The 23658-nt window shown below is 25.3% G+C and overlaps 1 protein-coding gene and 1 long non-coding RNA gene across 2 annotated transcripts in view; one reads left to right on the forward strand and one right to left on the reverse strand.

Annotated features, from left to right (window-relative positions):
* LOC119688278 (cytosol aminopeptidase-like) overlaps nt 1-1188 on the forward strand; it is a 2709-nt gene extending 1521 nt beyond the window's left edge. The window contains exon 5 of the mRNA XM_038102958.1: nt 1168-1188. Coding sequence (XP_037958886.1) covers nt 1168-1188 — 21 coding nt within the window. The remainder of the gene's footprint in view (nt 1-1167) is intronic.
* A 9623-nt stretch (nt 1189-10811) lies between these two features.
* Nucleotides 10812-23017, reverse strand: LOC119687020. Its single transcript, XR_005253078.1, has 2 exons — nt 22877-23017; nt 10812-10855 (listed from the first exon to the last, which is right to left on the reverse strand). It is a non-coding gene; the product is annotated as an uncharacterized LOC119687020 (long non-coding RNA).
* Between the last annotated feature and the right edge of the window lie 641 nt (nt 23018-23658).

Raw genomic sequence — 23658 nt, forward strand, 5'->3', positions numbered from 1 at the left:
TTACTGATTAAAACCAAATTAAGCCCGCGTTCTGCGGTTTGATTACAATTGCATTTTTGTCATTTTTGTCATTCGAATTACAGTTCCACTTCGGCGCTCTTGCATTGTTTGTTGGTGTCAATAAAATCGTATAAAACGCAATTAAATTCACATTAAGACACATTTTACAATATTATTTTATCAATCTATTTTTAGTAAAAATTAAAACGAATTTATTTGTTTATTACATTCACTTTTATTCAAATAATTATTATTATAAATACAATTGCAAGTATTTATCTGTATACAGGGTGTTTCTATACAATGTATCATAAATCCAAAAAGTATAATAATTCTATTTTCAAACATACAACAAAAATCGTATGAGAGAGTAGGTCCCAAGTATAAGAGAAGTTCACCAAGTTATAAGATGTCCAAAAAAAAAGCGTGTACATAAAAATACCTTCAGTCCAAAATTTCTTAACATATCAAAAACCCTTTTTACATACAATTTAGCGCAAGTCCAAAAAGTATAATAATACCGTTTTCAAAAATACAACAAAAATCGTATAGCAGAGCAAAGCCCATTTTAAATATTCACCAAGTTATAAGATGTCCAAAACAACGGCTATCTAAAAATACCTTCAGTCGAAAAATTTTAAATACATCCAAAATAGTGTTTTTGCACAATGTATCACAAATCCAAAAATTATATTGAATTGACTAATTAAAGATGCAACAGAAATCGTATGAGAGAGTATGGAGATACAGTACGTCCAAAAAATCTTCCTACATATATCCTCAGTCTAAAAATTATTAATTTATCAAAAATCCTTAATTCTATTAACTTAATACAATTTTTATTTCAATTAATATGCTATACTATAATGCATGAATCGGTTTATAACTTATGGGAGAGTAAGACGCATTTCAAATATTAACCGAGATACTTTATTTAAAATAATTAAGGAAAATGAAGTCTCCTTTCCAAAAGAAGCCAAAAATGTTATTATTTAAAAGGCAATGCGGTATATATAACAATGCTCCACAATGAACGTCTTTAGTAATCCAACGAAAATGAAGAAAATTGGGCTAAAAAGTTTTGATAAATTCACTATGTAGTCCTTATATTACACCACAAGTTTAAAATATATTTTAATTAAAATTTTTACAATTCTCTTTTGATAGTGGAAAAAGGACCTCATGTAATACAACAACATCAGTTTCTTCGAAAAATCTTAAAATCTTATAAAAATCTTAAAAGCCATCGTCAATTAAAAGACGTGCTCTTTCCTTAAAATTTCTGGCAATTCTCTATTTGCGGTAATTTATCAGAATAGACACTGGTTCTATATTTTACAGACTTACAGTTAAAGTTAATTTCAGTCGCTATATATACAAAATTTCTCGTAGCATCATTTTTTTATAAACACATTCTCAAGTACAATCAAATAAAGCAATGGAAATAAGATACATTTGAAGTTGTGTTATAACATAAATGATATTAAGGTGCGCTGATTCTGAGCTTGACATTTGGCAGAACCCGATTTCGATTCCTGGTACTTGCAGTCTCAAAAAAATTATTTACGAATAATTAAATACAAGAATTCTTTCCAAGACCACTGATGCTGGGTATTTGCAATACTTGAAACCGCTGTATGGTCAAAAATTCACTTAATTAAAATAATATAAAATGAATTTTTGTTGTTGTAGTTCACTACTGTTCGAATAAACCTCTTTATAAATGATATTCGTGATATTCAAGCGTTGTATAAGATCTTGCATTACGAACGTCATTCTTGAGATTTGTTTAAGTAGTATTTTGACGATTTTCCAAGTCCACTAGAGTCAAGTCTAATGAAGCTACCCATTTAATGGTTTTAGGATGCTGTGAAGTGTGTTGATTTATCCTATGCTTAACATGCTAGCTCAGAAACCAACTATTACTTTCGTAGTTTTACATCGATTCAAACAATATTATACGAGTACGACTTCAATCACAGCAAGCAAAAGTCGTCTTTATAGTATATTTTAATAAAGATTTTTTTGAACAAGTCACGCTTTGTAAAGTCGCTTTTTCTGATATTTAAACCAATGTTTAATTGACTGAATCAAACTCTATTGAATTTCAAGAATTAATTAACTGCATAATAAATAACTTAATGAACTTAGATTATCTAAATTATATATCAAATTATATGCAAAAAACTAATAATAATACAAAATTGCTACATTATCTATTAATTAAAATTAAAAAAGGTGATAATAAAAGCCACAATCCTTTGAAAATTTATTATTTATAATTAAGTGTTTTGTAATTATTAAAAATGTTTAATTTGTTTATATGTTTTTGTAATTGTATAATGGAATAAAAAAAACTCCATATTAATAGGCCAGATATTAGAGCTGCCATATATTATTTTATGAAAACTTTATGGCCAACAGGTCGTATGTGTAACAATTTAACGTACAAGAATATAACATTACATTATTTTTTATATAAAATAGCACAGTTTTAAATCCTTTAGAAATATATATTAACCAGCCATTGAATTTAACAGACGGAATTAAAAATATTTTAAAAAGTTTAACTTCCTTGAGGGACTTTGGAAAGGATGCGGAATGAATACGAATAAGGGAGCTTTGCGAAAAGCGCTTACTAGCAAAAGCTTTCAAAAAAAAAGAGTTGCCAAATTTTTATTATTAGTAAGTATCAAAAAAGCTTATGGAGAAATTAATATCAATACGATGAGACTTTTAGTATCCTATCGTATATATTAAATCGTACAATTGGCAGAGTGTCAGACGAGTGTTTTTTAAAATCAAAATGAATTAACAAAAATTCTGAATAAGCTATTGAAGATAAGTAAATTGAAATTTTATTATTAAAACAATACAAAGTTTATTAAGAAAGTTATCGACTAGTAAAGTTTTTCTAGTTTTAGAAACAATTAAAGTTTGGTAACTCTATCCAAAAATTTTTACACACATGACTAGCAGAATATTTTCATTTAAATCATGTGCTATCAAATAAAAGTCTATTATAATAAAAAAAAAAACAGATTATAACATACAAACATAGAGGCATTAACACTCGTTCAACCAAAGCTAAGACTGCATTTGGCATGTTGGGTGTTGAGCATTGAGTATTGGGTATTGGGTATTGTGTGACGTTCTCACCAAATTTCCACTCGCACAAAACTTAGTATTTACAACTCCAATGTAAAATCTGTGCTATTCTATGTTTGTGAGTCATGGAAAACGACAAGAGGGATTGATGCAACACTGCATCAACTGCATCATTGTAAACAAATGCCTAAGTCAAATATCAAGAATATAGTGGCCCAACCGCACTACAAACACCAACCTATGGGTCGTCACAAATCAATCACCTGCTACTGTTGAGTTATGTGCACACAAATGGCTTTAGATGAGACATTAGATTTCCGCAGATCTAATGAAAATATTGCATGCCAAGCTCTGAAGTGGAGTCCTCAAGGCAGCCGTCGACCTGGAGGCACCAGCTAGAACTTGGAGGAGGACAAATGAGGAAAAGCTAAAATAAGCCAATTATTACTGGAATAATATCTGCCGAGAATCAAGTAACAGAATCCTATATAAAAGGATGACCGAGGCTCTATGCTCCACTGGAAGATGAGTTCAATAAAGAGAGAGAGAGAGACTAACTAACTCATATAATATGAAATAATACTCAAATATTTATAAACTATAAAAAAAGGGTTATAAAAAAAACCCTCGCTCAATAGAATAAGATTCTATATGTATCTTATGGATCCATAATTAATAGAATATAATTCTAAATGTAGATGTTTCATATAAGTCAATTTCTCTACTTATATAAAATTATTGTTTCCCAAACTCACCTATAAAATTAGAGAATACAAACACACTCACTATAATTCAATACAAAGAACTTCAAAAGTCCATATCCCATATTTATTTCTCAAAACCTCAAAATGTTTTTAATAGTTTTTGTTCGTTTTTACTCATTTTGTTTCAAGGTCAGATGCTTTGCTTTGATTATTTCGATACATTGAAATGCGGTTTCGGCAAACAGCTGCGGGCTCTTGGCACTACAGTTTGTATTGAATTTGAACTTGACATTGAATTGAAGTTAACCGATGAGTTTCATATTACAGAATCTTAACAAAAAATTCAAAAATTTACAAATAAACAAGTTAATCAAGCTATCAATATACACACATTCAACATATAGAGCATACGGAATAAATATTTTGTAAAATCTTGACAAAGCAGATGTAATTTTTTCTTCCATATAAATAAGCAATTTGAAAAAATTGAAAATGGAATAAATAAAAATGACACATACGTATATATATTCTATATATTAAAAGTATTCGTAAGTTATAAGTAGAAATATAGGAGCAAAAACCATCTCGATTTACTGGAATTTTTGGTTATCCATACTTATAAAGTCATACTCACGTTAATCAAAATTGAGAATAGACTGTCAAACCTCTGTAGCATACCAAACATTGATGCGAATGATACTGCGGAAGTAGCACCTAGACGTATATTCATATCTTCGGAAAATTGTCGCGGTCAGGTTTAGATTTTTCGCTGAACGTCTATAATATTTGTCAGTTTCTTATCTAGAATTCATGGACAAGTACTATAATATTGGCAACATTTGGATTGGGTTAAGATCCAAATGTCAAGGAGAACGTATTCCCTTATTTTTACTAAAGAAATTTAAGGCCTCTTGGTTCTCTAGTTTAACCAATAATATATACATATTTTTTTCTAAACGTGTATATCATGTAAATAGACAAATACGCGCTATATTTAGTTAGTTATTTATATAATATATATGTACAGTAGCAATATTTGAAAATATTAGCAGCACATTTTTATGTACATCTGAAAAATATCGAAATATGGAAGCATGTAGTCGTACAATAACTCTATATATCAAACAATTCCTTCAGAATTAGAAATACATTAACATTACTTTATAAATTTACTTTTATATTCGTGTACAAAGGTTTGTTTAGTTAAATAATACAGCTATATCACGCTATAATCTAGCACTAATTTTAGTAAACTTTTGAAAGTCAATTATTTTCATCTTCTTTTACCTCAAATTATTGTCATGGTCAAGAATTCTTTTCTCTTGGTGACTTAAAAGCCCTAAAATCGTATTGGTTATATTTCCTTCTTTATTGATAAATTACAAAAAATTTATTGTAACTTTTCATCTAGAAATATCTAACTATAAGATCTTAACTCTTTATATTGATATTGCAAATACAAGTAAAAAGAAGGACAGTAAAATTTTTCTGTAAGAATATGGGTATATAGATTTTTGCTGATTACACCATCATAATTTCATATATTACTATATTATAATATATATGCATTGTAGGAATATTTAAATAAATTTCACGACGCATTTTTTATTTATAGATAACTGAAATTAAAAGTAAAAACAGAATATGAAGTCGTACTATAATTATATATATGAAACAAATCCTTCTGAATTGAAAATACATATTTGTTCCTTTGTTAATAATTTACTTTTATATATGTATGCAAAGATTTATTTAGTTAAATAATACAGCTATATCATACTTTAATCTAGCACTAATTTTAGTGAAGTTTCAAAAGTAGAATGTAGCTTTTTAAATCAACACAATGAAATACACAAGTTAACAATATTAATGAAGTTAATAAAGAAGATGATTCTTCTGCCTCAAATCATTATCATGATTAAGAATTTTTCTCTGTTGTAACTTAAATGCCCAAAAATCATATTAATAATATTTCTTTCCTTGTTATAATGATATATAATTAAACAAACAAACAATTTGTTGAAAAAAACTAGAGATATCTAGAGATATCTAACTACTAGGAGATCTCTTTATAAAAAAAAGGGCTCCTTATATGGATTTCTGAAAAGCACGTAGAAAGAAAGGTAGTAAAATTTATCTGTAGGAATGGATATGTCGGTTTCTGCTCATTACAGCGTTAAAGTTTGTTGCTTACTGACAAAATAAAATAAATCTTATAAAACATATCAAATAATAAAACAATTGAATAACATGTATTATCTGGTTAAAAATATTTAGAAAGAGGTAGGGAGACCATTTTATATATATTCATACACACAGCATTCACAAACCTAATATCTGAATGGAAATCTTCTTCTATAATATACAATATATACCCCTACATAAGCTCCACAAATATATTGTACAGTATAGACGATAGAACAAAGAGGATGACATATCGTAATCCAGATGATGACTCTCAAGAGGAGTTGAAATATAAAGTATAATAAAAAAATATTAAAAGTTTAATTATTTAACAAGAAGGAACCTACAGCCAGATAAAAATTTTTATTTTATGCAGAAGATATTTAATTTAACAAATCTTGATATAATATAAATAAAAGTATGCGTAAAGAACCTTTTTTAAAGAAACTTTCCTAAACATTTGGTATTTAATTTTTAAAAAAATATATATGACATTCTTAAATACATATATATGAATACATATATATATAATATAGTTTCACTACAAGCTTTAAATTCAGTATATGATTAACTAAAAGAGAAAACCTTGGCAGATTATGAAACTGCAACTATCTTAAAAATAAAAATTTTTTTTACATTTTTTTAAATATGAAAGCAATGGCTAACGCTTATAATCTCATACTTATATATACAAAATTTATCATTTTAAGAAATATTTGATATCCAGTAGTATATTTACCCAAAGATAAGAAATGGAAAGATTAGAAAAATCACGTGCAAAAAAGCATAAGCAATATAACATATGCATATATAATAAAATTTATATTATTAATATTTACATATAATAAAATAAAAAACTTTAAGTATTGACCTGTTAAAGACTTAAATAAAATAATCGCTAAATTTATTGTTTAATAATATTTCGTTTAATAATGCTTAATAGCGAGCAATTATAAATTATTTTAAATATTATAAAAATAAATTAATTCTTAAAATTTTTATAAAAAATTTGAACTGCAAAAATTGTGCAATGTTTATTTAATAATACTACAAGACAAATTGGCACTTTTATTGACAATGAATTTAATAATATCAACGCTGGAGCTTTCGATCAATCTAGATTTATTCCCGATCTGTCTAATTTTGTTGTCCAATCCAACATTTTTAGAGTAATCCAACATGTTTGAAGTAAGTAGCGATTTATATTTTTCATAAATACATATATCGAATCAAATGACACTTTATTTTTCAAGTCATATAAAACCCCTCTAAATTTCATTACAATCTTACTACTCCTAAATTGTTATACCACAGTTTTACCAATCGAAAACGTCATAATAGAATTATCTAACCTAAACAGACGCAATCGCATTAAAACTCTATTAAATAGATGTTACCTGAAAACTTAATAACTGTTGAGGTAACAGTAAGTACTCTCCAAAGTATAGGTTATTACTCTAGTGCTGTAGGATTCAATACCGAAGAATGTTTTGGCTACTGAATAAAACATCTTCAGTATCCCTCAAAAATAAACTCTTCCATGCACAAATGTTTTTAAAAACTCAGAAATAACTTCATTCATTTAAAAAAATTTTAACTAAATCTCAGGTCAAAATATTCATTACTTTGTTCAACCATACCACATGTTGGTTTTCATATCTTCTTTACCACATGAGATAAAATTTCTCTAACAAAATGATCAGGTTTAACTAGTATTTGGTCAGAGCATGTTTTTCTGGATAAACCAGTATAGACCTTTGGCATTCAACTGTGGGGAAAAGCGTCAATATCCAACATTGAAATTTTTCTAATATTTCAGTTTAAAACTTTACGAGAAATGGTAAACGCTCCATGGTATGAAAGTAAAATTCAAATCGATCGTGACCTTAGCCATAAAATGAACAAATACAAATTCATCCCAACAATCTTACTTCAAATTTGATGATACTCTCAATAATTTTTACAAGGTTGAAAAGAAAAACGCCGCTTCAGTTATTATGTTATAATGAAATTATGATTCAAAAAAAAAAAGAGTAGCTCTCCAGAGTTAGAACTACCAAAGTTGTAAATTATCATGCCTAAAATCTTTTATTTTGACTTGATGATACCCTAAGAAAAGAAACGCGCAGTACAGCTCATTCAACGGTTGTATGGAAACCGACTGGAGCAAGAAGAAGGAACGCCCAAAGACAATATGAAGGTGAAGAGTATTCACCGAAACATGATTTAATGGAATGAAAACCCACTGGATCAAGAAAAAGAGCATGTCCAAAAACAACATGGAGGCGAAGAGTATTCACCAAAACATTCAAATGGTTTAACAAGCTTATATACATGCCACGAAATAGAGACTACTGGAAACGTATAAAAATACTGAAATAATTGGGTCTTCTATTAGAAAACGAGCTGTCGTTACTTATGACAACAAATCAGAATACCTTATGCAAGGAAATTTCAATTACCTTGTAATATAGTAATTTGCTATATTCAGACACAATCATTTAATAGAAAATATTTAAAAAAATACACTAATTCATTTTAAATGACTATAAATTTTCATTTCATGATATATCAGTACATATCAAACGCCAATCATATATACTATGTTATTTAACGTCATATACATTATAAAATTATTTACTTGACTGTCTATCCGTCTGTCTCTATAGATGTAGTCTCATATCTTATTTATTTAACAAATGTTTTTCAAGAACTTTGTTAATAGCATTAAACTCCCAGTTTAGCACGAATATTCAACAATTTTAAGAATAAATAAAATTATACAAATGAAAACTAATAATACTGTAAATATTTCAGTATATAAAAATTCCATTTACATTATTTTCAATCATTGAAAAACCAAACAAAGAAATATTTACTTTAGCACTTTTATGACTTTAGCGATGTGTTAAGTGCACAAGAAAATAAAAAAAAAAAGAATTATTTAAGTAACTTTTTTTTTTTTCATTTAATAAGAAATAATATTATTTTAAGATATCATATCTAACACTTCTTCTGATGCTTAAAAAACAACTTCTTAGATACAAGTCAATAGTGCTTATTAAATTAAATATGTACCTAAATATGAAATTAAATAAATATAAATATACCTATATACTCTATACTTTGGTGTAGAGATAAATAGGCTAAAATAAGGACCATTTAGGACCGAAATTCATATACAAATGCCCTAAAGACGACAAATGTTGTAATACAATTAAATAAAATTCAATTTCTAGATTTATTGATATTCCATTTTAGTTATATATATTCCGATAGAATACATAGTGCGGACTGTATTGCAAACATATTTTCAACTAGTTTACTTTACGTAGATATTGTGAACCACTACTCTGTGCCATACAACTTCCAGCCCATTTGGAATAAATGTAATCATTTTTCAAGCGAACATATACGCGATAAATAGATGCGCCAGCTTCAACCTTGAACGTAACTACCGGATCCGTAAAATTGCAATACTGACTGACAGACAGGCAACTATAATGGCACTTATATTATACCAGATGACATCCAAACTCTTATGCAAGTACATTGACAAGCTAAACATACTTGACTGGAACAACCAGGTACACTTAATATGGATTCCAGAACATGCTGGAAGCGAAGGTAATGAAATGTCAGACAAACTCACAAGAAGAGGCGCGTCTACAAAAATGATTAGCCCAGAACCATTTCCAATCCAATTCAGACTGCAGATGCTAAAGAGAAAAGAGAGAAACCGCATAATATGTGCTAGAGAAGTGTCCAGCACTGATGCACAAGCGGAAGAAACACATAGGAGTGTATTTCATGAAACATAAGGATTCAAGACTAGGAAAGATAGACTCTATAGTCTTTCATGAAAGAAATTTTATTTAGAAAAACACTGTTATCAGACTAAGGTACACAATAGATCTTTTAGGTCGCAACGTACTTCTCATTTTTTATAATAATTATAATAATGATTGGACTATAAGAACTATCATTATTTTATCAAAAATGTCGTAGTGAAATTAACATTGTGAATCTTAGTATGGAATTAGTATTGAAATAACCATAGTTCAAGAAAATCTCCATAGTATTATTCAAACTTAAAGCATGTATTAAACTATCTAAAAATATTGATGTGTGTAAAATTTAAATAAAAGTTAAGTAAAATTTGACTTAACTATTTGTTGATATATCACATAAAAATACGTTTTTATTTTATTATTTATAAATATTAAAATATTTTTGAATAGCATATTAAATTTTATTATATATAAAATTTAAGAACCTGGTTGTTTTATATATAAAATATGATATAAATACATGATATATGATATTTTATATAAAAGTGTTTTTTTAGTTTACTAGCTTAATGGTTTATTTTTGACATATATAACTAATTTGTATATATAACATATATGTATATAACATACTTATACATATATTTATATACACAAATATACATGTATTACTTATATATAATATAAGTAATTTTTTATATTCATATATTCATATTGTACATTATATGAGAAAATTAAAATAAACGTAATATATATATATTATTATTATTTACCTGATAAGATGAAACTTGCAATAAATGCCATTATCGCCATGTAATAAAGTATCATTGCCATTTTAAATTGAGCTTATTTTTCTTCTTTATTTATAACGAAGGCAATAATTATATTATATTTAATTGTTAACTATTTACTCCTTTTAAATGGAATTATTTTAAACCATTTATTAATTTTATTTTCTTATATAAAATTTAATTTAATACTTTTTGTTTCACTTTTATTATAATAAAATCACTTGATTCTTTTATTATTTTTCTTGTTGAGGAATTGACGTTGCATGAATGATGTGGAATTCTATAAAGAAAAAATTTTTTTTATATATAATAATATGTATATGTTATATAAAAATTTTTAAATATATCAAAGAAAAGTTTTTTTTATGAATTAAAAATATTTATTGCATAAGTAAATCTATATATAAATTCGAGTATATGTAATTTTTTAAGCTTATCATAGAAAGCCTGGTATTTATTATATAAATTTGTAATTATTCATTATTTTCTTTAGCAACATTTTAGCTATGTTACAGACTTGACCTTAATAATCATAATAAAAATTAATATTTTATTTTATTATTTAACTAAATAATATTTTTATTAACTAACTTCAAGTTCTTAGTTTTAATATTATCAGTTGCAAGATAAGATTAGTTTGAAAAAAAATCTTAAGATCAAATTATAACCATTATAAATTTTATTTTGTGTATTATGTACGTACAGTAAAAGATTTTTACATATACAAAAAAAAAAACACAAAGCTCTCACTTTCACATATGTTCCTATAAAATTATAAATTTATTTAATAGTTACAAATGCACCACAATCTTTTAGATATGTAAAAAAAAAATTAAGATTAAATTTCCTTTGAAATTCAGTAGAAACGTATACAATACTAAATTCTAAAATAAATACTAAATAAACACTAAATTGCTCGATTCCGTGATGGTTGTGAGAATCTTGGATTAACCAAAATTGTGCCAATTGGCAAAGAGGCACAAGAGGCTTGTAAATATTTTTTTATGATTTATTTTCAGTAGGTGAGCTATAGATGATATTATCTCTGACCAAAACTAAGTTATCGCTATTGAAGATTGGCATTCCAATAAAAATGACCAACTTAATTATACTAATACTCTAAAACACAACAAGTCATGTATTCGTTCAAGGTAAACTAACAGATTTGTTCAGTGTTCAGGGCTAATGCAGTCTCTTTTCTCTTGCTGACCGATTACGATTAGCAAAACAACCACTTGTAAGAAACCTAATTGGATCCCAAAGAAGAGGCAGTCCTAGTAAGAGGTGACTGGTTGATGCTTAAGAAGACTTAATGAAGCTACGCGCGAGCGATTAGAAAAACTTTGCAACGGATCGAGTCAGATGGCAAAAATTGGTTGAGGAAGCACTGGTCCACCCAGGACTGTTATGATAAGAAAAAAATATATTGTATGGTATAAATAAATTTTTTTTGTCAAACTGAATTTTAGATGATTATATCACATTCTCAAATGTATTGCTTTGAGAATAGTTATTTGCAATTTAACTTTTTTGTTTGAAATAATTACAGAACTTGTGTTAACGATTGTATATATCCTACATTTCTTTTTCTTAAACTAAATTATATACGAGTATATAGTGTTACTATTAACGATTTATTGAAACAAAAAATTTTTTTTTATAAAACTTTCATTTAAATGAATTCATTGGCAAATAATCGCATGTGGTAGGCAAAAATATTATAAATAATATATATACTTAAAATAAATCAAAATAAATCAAAAGTAAATAATTGTATTCTTCACTTCGCACCCCTTTGATAACGCAATCGAATTATGTGATTCACATTTTTATAGAAGATATCTCACGACTACAGGGTCAAGGTTTGAAGAACAGCCACTCAATTGCATTCGCACACAATGCAATTCGTTCATGCAATTTTGAATTAAATTTTTCTTTGATTAATGCACCGAATGTTTAAATTAATCAATGTTATAAAATACATAGAAAAAAATATATATGGATATAGGTATGTTTACTTACAAGTAACTATATATATTTGCATATAAATACAGATCTATCTGATATAGTGAAAAATTGAAATGTGCAGCTGAGCGTCAATGAACTGCCGAATTATTTTATATATCGTCGAAATACAAAAAGTATTTTATGTATGAAAAAGTATCGAGAAATGTTGTAATTTACTTGTTTTTTATTGCTTATTTTGAAACACATATATATTACATATTTCTTAAATATTTATACCGAAATTTATTTCACTCTGATATTGCATGCTATGTTTATTTTTGTAGATTTGTCGATAGTGACATGTTTAGAATTGCTTCTGAGGACAACTTTGAAATGGCACGTATTGTTTGATTACGAGTATTTGAAAGTCTTATGATAAGTAATATACATATTCTTAATAATAAAAATTTTATTTTATAAAATCTGTTTTTTGATAAAAATGTGAATATTAAATATTACAACGACTTTCTGTTTTGGCAGAGATTAATTGTTACTGAAAAAAACTTTTTAGTTCTTAACTAATACTAAAAGCGACAATCTAAAAATGCATACTGTAGAATAAGTCTTACCGGAATATTTAAATAAAGCGCAAAAACATCATCAATCAATCGAATTTTTACTTGAAGCTAGTCTAAAAAGTAGTCCCCATAATGTCCAGCACAACTATACAACTGCTTCAAACAATCAGTCGCACTTTTTTGAATGCGAAAAGGCTTAGAACTATTTTAGTAAATTATCTTTTATAGCAGCAATTGACCCACAACCTCTTCCATTTGGTAATAATTTTAGTTTCGGAAACATGCGGTTAAAATAAGTAATAGTGGAAATTTTTCAAGTTTTCTAGCAAAAAGTTTTATTGCACAAAGGAACTCTAGCCATTCTTAGGAACAGCACAGAGGAAAAAGAAAGAGAACTCTATTGGGTAAGGCTAATACGACTATGACAATCTAAAATGCTTTTAGGAACATATTGTCTTTCATTAAAAAAATCGGACTTGAACAACCGCTTTAATACCACTAAGAGGCTTAATAGATCTTTTATATTGCAGTACACGATCCTTTCTTTTCAGTAATAAAATTAATAGCAGAACACATAAGTACTATTGCGAAAAAAACTGAACACAGCAAGTAAATTTGTTAATGAATTTTTACAGCTAATGAACAAAACTCCAAGTGCGAACATATAATTCAAATACGACTTTGGATCAGTTGACTAATAAACACTGACTCTAAGCTTCAAATGTTGCAGGGTTTGGTATGTACCAAGGGTTTCCTATAGTTATACATAGTTTCCTGTAGTACATAGTTTTTGCATGAGCATTGTTGTTTGTTTTATTCTCATATACTCCTGAACTTAACTGAAAATTACTCAGTGACAAAAAAAGTAACAAGACTCCAATGAAATTTGATTAAATTATTTGAGTAGTAATAGTAGAAATTTCCTTTAAAACATTTGAGAAATAATTGAACGGATGCCAGTTATATACAAACAATTACAAATATAAAACCAATATAAGACAATTTGAAAAGTATTCATATTGTTGACAGATACTATATACTGTCAAATCTTTACAACATGAATATAGACCGTAAAAAGATATTACCAAAATCAAAAAAATGCTTCCTCGAGATGTTTTAAATAATAAAGTAAGGCTAAAGAAAAACAAAACAAATGAAAATAATGGACTTATTACAGATCTCATTAAACTACTATATATGTATAAATGCCCTGATCTATAGATAAGGGCAACTATATAAATCAATGCAAGGACGACTATTGTAAATACCATATATATACATATATTATTAGTATTATTTATTATTTAATATTACTGCTATATATTAAAAACAAAAAATATGCCACCATTCTACTAGCAAAGAAAGATAGAAGTTAAAAATTTATTAGAGAAGTAAAAGTGGATTTAATATATCATCTATTAATAGATATAATAGATGATTTGCTTGGTTTAAACAAAACTTAGAAAAACACACTTTTTTCTTCTGTTTATTGATTTTACATAAGCACAAGATTTTTTAATTTATAATTACAATTAAATTAAACACATTAGTACATAAAATCTAAAAAATTTATAACATTGATAGCAGTATAATAGTGCAACCCCTAGTAGTTCAGGTATAAATTTAATTTTATTTATACATAAATTTTATTTTAATATTTTTTTTACAGCTTCTCCTTGCAAACTGCATTGAGATTTTATGACTTCATTAAATAGTATTATTTTGTACTTATATTACTAATTCATATAAATACATACAGATATATAATACTAAACGTGCATGTTTGATTTATTAGAAAAGACTATCTCTATTATTATTGCTTTATTTAAGATTTGTTATTTTTAAAATTTATTTCAATTTTTTTATTATAAGAAATTAATAACAACCTACCTAAAAATGTACTATATTTAAATATTTGAATATTTATAATTCATTATAAGAAGTTTTTATTTCAGAATGTTTTTAGAAAAATTCTTAATGTTATTAAAAATTTATATATATTAATTATTAAGTTTTAAACTTAAATAAGCTATTTTAGTTTCTATCTTTATTATTATTGCTTTATTTAAGATTTGTTATTTTAAAAACATATTTTCATTTTTTATTGTAATAAATTAATAACTACAATTTAACGATATATCTAAAAATGTAATATATTTAAATAAATTTAAAATAATTAAATAATTATAAATTATAATAAAAACCTTTTATTTCAGAATGTTTTTAAAAAATTTCTTAATATTATTTATAATTTATATAAGTAAAAAATTAAGTTTGAATATTTTTTTATTACGCTTTTTAATTTCCATTTATATATGTTTATATTGTAATATATAAATATTTTTTTATTTTTTATTTAAAAAATTTTTATTTTTATAAAACTCGTTTTTTTTTATTATTTTTCATTAATAAGTCACTTGGGGGCGATTCCATCGGTCTGATGATAATCTTATGGAATATTACTGTTGTAAAAGATAAGCTACAGCCCATATTTGGCAAAGAGAGATGTGCTATTATGAAGAGAAAATGTGAAAATAACCTTTTGTTTTGAAAAAGAATAAAATAATGATCATTTATAGAACGATTTCAATTTATTGAATTTTATTTAATATTTTGTTATCAAAAAAAATAAAAATACAACCAAAAAATTGGGTAATGGAAAAAATGCAATGAAGCAAACTATCAGTAAAAATATAAAAGACTATAAAATAAAAGTTTAGAAGTTAAATGAATTCGGTTAGCAATAAATAGCGGAGTAGAAGAAACACCATAACAACGTTATGTGTGAATTCATATTCGATTGGTAAACTCTGTCATGATAAATAGAATACATTTATATAGCGAACTGCAACTTTTTTTTTTATCGGCGATAGTATAATGCTAAGTATTGTAGCTATAGATACAAATTTATCTATTTATTTAAAAAAAAAATTCTTTAAGAAATGTTATTTAAAATGAATAGGTTATTTAATTCATAAATTGACAGACAATCACATTAAAGTAGGCAAACAAAAAATCAGACACCTGTTTTTGATATAATCCAAACAATATACAAAGAAAGGTCACAACAGAAACCTGACACTGGAAATTCTTAAGAATAGAAAAGAAGTCTATAAGAACATAATTGTTAACTAAGAATCTGCTTTTGTTGCAACAATACAATAGTATCAGTACAAAAGTAATTTTAGGCAGAAAAAACCTTTTAGTCATTGCTTTCAGACTTATTATTGCAAGTTACTATAGGTAGAATTAAAGCAAAATGTACGACAATAGTGATATATATGTCTATCCATAATAATAATATACAGTTGCTATATTGTTATTATGTTATTAATAACTTTCACTGACTTCATCTTACTTATTATTACAACATTTGGCTCAATTGTGACGTTTTGATATGATGGCAACATTTCAGTCTTACTTTTAGTCTTAACTCTCACAATTTTAATAAAAATATTTGATAGAAGATAAGAAAAAAATATTATAATATATTATATAAACATATTATACTTTTTTATATATCTTTAAAGAGTTCCTAAAACTTTTAATCAATATAAATACCTTACTTTATATATTTATATATACTTACAAATTCTTAAATAATAATATATAATAACATATTTATAATGATATAATGAGTTTGTGACATTTAATATATAAGGATGTATATTATGCATCTAGTAATATATAAATTAAGCTTATATTCATTCCCTTAACAATAATAGACGATAAGAAAAAAATATTATAATATATTATATATTTAATATATTATATAAATATATTAAATTTTTTTATGTCTTTAAATTTAAGTTTTAATCAATATAAATACATTACTTTATACATATGTATATAGATTAATAATTCTTAAATAATAATATACACAATATTTATATTTTAGTTATATAAACAACATATTTATAATGATGTAGTGAGTTTGTGACATGTCATATATAAGGGTATATATTATACATCGAATAATATATTAATTATGTGTATATTCTTTCCTTTAACAATCATAGAGAGATTATTTAAATATTTAAATTATTTTATTTTATTTTATCTTATTTTTAATTTTGATTAAAATATATTTAGACACTATATACGTTTTTAATCAGTAAGTTAAGACAAATCAATAAATCAATAAATCCATATCTTTTTTTTTTCTAAATTATTCATTTGTTGTTGTATTTCACTACTGTTCGAAAAAACTTCTTTGTATTAATAACTATAAATGACTTAATATTATAATTTTATTATATATAATTGTTATAATTTGTTATATTATATTGTTATTATAATCTCTATGTTATATACATTTTTTATATACATACATAAAAATTAATATTATAATAATTATAATAATAAATACATACATTTTTTATATACATTAAAAATTAAAACCTCTTTATGGTCAGCCAAAAATTCAATTAAGTAAAATAACATAAAAAATAAAATTTTTGTTGTTGTATTTCACTACTGTTTGAAAAAACCTCTTCATTAAAAATTAATATATAATTAATATATATATAAAATTAATATATATAATATAAATATAAATATATATATATATAATATAAATATATAAATATATGTAGCGTTTTTATTTTTAAATTTTTTTTTATTAAAAAATATAACCCAATTTAAAATATATTTAATATATTCATATCGTATTAAAATTGTATAGAATAAATACAGTTATAATTACTTAGTTAAACTATTGCAAATTACAAATTATTTTAAATATACTACTCTAAAATTCTATATTTATATATATTTTTATTTATATATACTTTCTTTCATATTTGTGTTAATAATATAAGATTAATAATATAATATTTTATAAGCGTATTAAAAGTTTATTATTTTTTATAAAAATAAAATTAAAAATTTAATAGTTTATGTGTTTAGTTTATTGACCTTTGGTCAAGCGACATTCTTTTTCCTTAATTCTTTAATTAATAAATCCGTAATTTAATTCAATTTAATTTATACGTACAAGACTTTCTTTCACATGCAATTGCTGCAATTACTGCACTTCTGTTGCACTTCGTATGCACTTGGAATTCAAAAGATGTGGAAAATTTAAATTTTTATTATTTATTATTATTTTTTTTTTACTTATTAGTTTTGTATAAAAGTCAATCAAGCTGAGACGCAGGAAATTAAAACAAACGACGAAAATGATTAATAAGAATAATATATGCACAATTAATATATTCGAATAATTTTTGAGATAAGACAGAATCTATGCAATAAAGTATTTGTTAATATTTGATGTAAATAAGCTTTAAGTGTAGTAAATGCTAGGCAAAATAAACAGCATTTATATATAAAAATTGAAAGATTTTAATTGGTTTGTTAAATTTGTAATATAAATGTATAATGTAATATATAGAAAATTAAAAAAAATTTTACTTTTCTTATAGAGAGGTATATCTCACAGATATAGCTGAACATAGAAATATTTTGAATAACTGTAAAACAGACAAGCTTGCTAAAACATATATACTGCTTTTCGATATATACTTCCCTAATATTTCCAACTAACTTGCAGTGCCTAAAATTGGCAATTAAGCGTATATTTTTGAGATTGAAAAGGTAGGTCTGATCACAAGGCACATCCCATCTATTCGAACAAAATGCGTAACAGTCAGCTGCATGAACTAATGCAGAAACAATAGTAAAGTGGTACCAATGCTCACAGTACACTGAATAGTACGAAGGCCAGTGACCGTCTTGATGTATACTATAACGGCTTTTGTAGTGGTTGTGGGTCAGATAAAAAAAAACACTTTATAGGCAAATACCTATCATTGACTACGGAAACAATTAAAATCTTAGAGGTCCATCTATTACTGTCATCAATAACCATTTAAAATGAGCGACATAGCCAAATGTACAGATTTGTCAAGTCAGTTCTTTTTTTATTGGAGGAGTTCCGCCCTTCTGAACAAAAGAGATTGGTTCGTGAACTTGATTTTACTGACCATTATTATAATTGTGAAAAGGGGTTATGCACTAAAAGATCTATTGTGTCCCTTAGTCGTATAAGAGTGTTTTTCCAAGTACGATTCCTTTAATAAAAGACGGTATACTGTCTATGAAAGACCATACATTAATTATTTTGGTTATACCAGAAATAACAAAAAAAAACAAAAATCTAAAGTAGAATAATTAATTAAAATCCTCAATGTCATTTACAAAAGTAATTAAATTAGATATTTAAATAATCACTTGTATCAAGTTAGTACTACTGTACGCACTTTAAAACTACTTCTTAATAGGTCCAACTTATTTGGTAATGACCATATTTTTAATTATTATTATTATTATAATAATTAAAAGACGTTCATTACAAAAATATGTGTAGTTTAAGAGCTGGATTTTGTGCTGATTGTTCTTTTCTACGACATTTTAAGCCGTCAACGGATGCGCCTGCGTTGTAAATATCATTTCAGTGCTACATATATTATATCGCTAATCCGTGAAATACAGATTCTAACCAACCGTATTTCTTTTTCATAATGTTATTTTTAATGGGATGTTAAATTGTGACGTTTCATTAGCGTTCACTGCTCATAATTCCAGGCCACCAGATTTTCAGAATTTACTAAAGATATTTGTTAAGAAATGTCTACAGTTCTGCCAATAATTGCAGATAGTATATATGAATTGGTCCATTTAATTTTGTTTGTTTACAATTTCACTACACTCATACATATACTAGGTGGTCAATTAAGAGTACCTATATATCACATTAACATATACAAGTGCACATATTCCGATCATGAATATCATAAAGCACTTTTGGATCCCTCCAATAACTTATTAAAATTTGGGACTTCAGCTTCTTGTTTATCTCTTGAGTTTGTTTATAAAAAATCGTTATAATTTTTAATGCATTTCGCTTTCTATAAACTTATATTGGAAAAACTTGGACATCCAAAAAATTAGGGTAAAACACACGAGCTTCATTTTTAGCGAAATACAATTTCATTGGAGTGTTACTTTAGTATAAATGACACAAGAAATATTTTTGGATTAAGATTTTTCAAATATAATTTAAGCAATTAAAAAAAATCATTTATGTTAGTTGTTGTTGTTAAGATCTCTTCAGAAAATACAATATTGGCCCAACTATGCTATCTATGCAAGCAACATCGTTGTTGTTGCAAATTTGTTTTTATTTTATTTTTGTGCATGTTGTTTGCATTTGCAGTACTTCTGGCTCTGCTAAACACAATTAGCCATCATACTAAAACAAATTAAGTAGGTAAATAAAATTAGAGAATAAATGAAGAAAATGTAAGAAAATAAAATAAAGCAATGAAATAAGAAAATAAGGTAAGAAAAAACATTAGAGAAAAAAAAAAGAAGTGCTACACTGAAAATTAAAAACAAAATTGTTTAAAGAAAAATTGTATTTTAATTAAAGATCAATAGTAAATAATTGTTATATATATTTTTATGTATTAAATAATTTAATATTAATACAATAAATTCTTTTTAAGTTTTCTCATAGAGCAAAACTTTCACTTTCAAAAAAAGGAACCACCAAATTTATACTTTACTCGATTTTGGTTTAATATTTTGGTGTAAAGGGTAAGAACATTATAATAAATCGCTGAAGATGACTATAGAATATACTCGAAATATTGGTGTGAATAAAAGATTTTTTAAAAACCAAATTTTTTTTATAAAAATGTATAATTCAACAATTGGCTAGTTAACCCATCTCAAAAAAAAAACAATTTTACAAAAAAATCTATTGTTTTAATAAAAATTATCTGAAACTTTTGCTAAGTCGAGACTTTAAAGGCGCCATCATTAGTATTAGTTAATGACTTGCTGTCAGAAAATTGCTCTGATAGATATAAAGTTTGGAAATAGCTGCCTTGTTACAGAGTTTAAAGATCTGCTTAAACAATCAAAATAAAAATAAATTTTTTCAACATTTATTAATAACAGTAGTGCAAAATTAACATTATTATTAATATTCTAAATATTGTTTTAAATAAAGATTATTATTAATATTTTTATTAATATTCTATGATCTAGGCAATGGATCTCTCTCCATTCTTATGAACAGCGCAGAGAAAAAAGAAAGTGAACTCTATTGGAAAAGGTTACCAAGACTTTCACAATCTAAAATGCTTTTAGGGACTTACAACCTAAAACGCTTCAAAAATTGCATAGAACAAATAAAGAATAACTGTAGATGTTAATCACATAACAAAGTTAGGAATCCAATGTAGCGAAGAATGAGAAACCGCATACCATGTGCTTTGGGAGTGTCTTGCATTGATGCACAAGCAGAAGAAGCACCTAGAAGGGTATTTGATTGATCATAGAGATTCAAAACTAGGAAGAATAGACTCTTTACTGTCTATCAATAAAGAAATCGTACTTGGAGAAACACTTTAATCCGACTAAGGGGCACAATTGATCTATAAAGGTGCAGTGCACGATCTCTTCTTTTAATAATAATAATAATAATAATTAATATTTTTAATGTTTAGAAAAATTTTTACACTTTTTGAAAATTAATTAGAAATATAAAACTAACGAGAGGTGTTTATAGACTTGCATCAGCTCTTTAAAATTCCTCGTCTAACACGAACAGAGTTAATGAATTAATTATTGAAAAAAATGTGACAAGTCTTTACGAAAATAGTGTTTACTGTTGAAAGGTAAAAATTTTCTGATTTCAAAAAAGACTGAGTATTATAAATACGAAAACCAAAATTTTATTTAAATTTATTCGCTGAAATGTAATATAAAACGTTTTTTATAATTAATCTGTTTGATTTTTTTTTTGTTTGTTTACTTGGGTAAATAACAATTTTTATAATTTTATATTAAATATATTTTAAATCCAAAGTGTGTACAAATGAAAAAAAATATTCAACTTTTTTCATTTACTTCGCCACTCAGCGATTACTAATTTTGTAAAACACATGTTTCGAACCAAACCAAGATAAACTTAACGAAGTTGTGGAATTACTATAAGTATATATGTATATACACTTTTGTGTATTTATATATATATATGTATATATATGTATTTATATGAATTATTATATTTTTCTTTAAATGCAGTTACATAAAGTAGCTTGATTTTTAATTTATGTCTGATGACCTTCAATATGGAATATAGTACAGAATTATTTGCTCTGTTTTTATTGTTCCACACATATATTAGGAAAAATTTTTTTAAATTTTTAATTTTTTTTATTTTTCCTTTAAAAAATATTTTTAAAAAATAACACCAACTATTAATTTATATGCAATTCTTCATATTATTTACTACTGCATACAACACAATATTCAGTTACCAACATAAAGTATCTGTGCGTAAGTTAATCATAGAAAATATTTACTTTCCAAGCAACTGTAACTTATTAAAACCAAGATTTGTTATACTTAATATTAACTAAGCTGTCTAAACAAAAAATAAGGCTTCAGCACACAAAAAAAAAATTGTATATTTAAAAGTTAAACACAAAATTTTATAAATTAAAAAAAATATTTTTTTCAAGCACTAAGTATCTTTGCACATAAATTTATATTTATAAATTTATTATACATTTTTTTTTATTATTATATTAACATATATCAATTAAGTTATTAAAAAACTTTTTTCTTAACACTTATCAATAGAATATAATTTTTTAAAAAAAATATAAAAATTTTTTTTTTAAAAACACTTATAGTTATTTTTGTTAACATAAATAACTTAATTAATTGCTTAAATAATACTTTGATATTTTTATTACATTTTCAAAATAATATTTCACTTTTTTTGAGTTTATATAAATTAAATATTTTAATTTATTTATTAGAATATATTTTTTTTTTGTGAAAATTTTTCGAATTTAAATGTAACGACTAAACGCGCGCACGTCTCAAATGTATCTGAAGTTGAAATGTTGTCAACATTTAAAAATTGAAAATTTTTCAAACAAAATATTGAACAAAATAAAAACAAAAAAAAAATTGAAGAAAAGCAAACGAGTTATTTTACTGTGAGATACCCATTGAGCCAACAAAAAATATTGTGGGAGAGTTTAAAAAATCTCAACTACTGGGCACATTGCCTTCAAACACAACAACAGCTATGAGATCAGCAACAAAATACGAGCAATGTATATATGGTTAAATGAGATACAAAAGACACATGAGCGGATCATACGTACTAGAGTAAACGAAAAGTGATAAGTATCTATACCTGCTTTTTAGATGTGAGAGATGTGTGTTTGTAAATGAACTATTAAATTATTAAAAACAATTCTGCACATGGTTTGAGTTCTATAAATTAACTACTCATGTATATAACAAAAAAAAACTCCTATAAAACTTCTTTCAAATACCTAAACTAACACCTTGTGTCAATTAAATGCTATGTGTATTTCTGAATGGATGCGTAGGAAGTTCGAAATGGCTTGCGTTCAGCAATGTAGAAGGTACTTTCAGATGAATATATTTTCTTAATTTCATTAGCGAAACTTTATAATGCAATACTAAAAATACTATATATTGTCACTATTGTAATATCTCC

Source organism: Teleopsis dalmanni, chromosome X, assembly GCF_002237135.1.
Source record: "Teleopsis dalmanni isolate 2A chromosome X, ASM223713v2, whole genome shotgun sequence".
Lineage (NCBI taxonomy): Eukaryota > Metazoa > Arthropoda > Insecta > Diptera > Diopsidae > Teleopsis > Teleopsis dalmanni.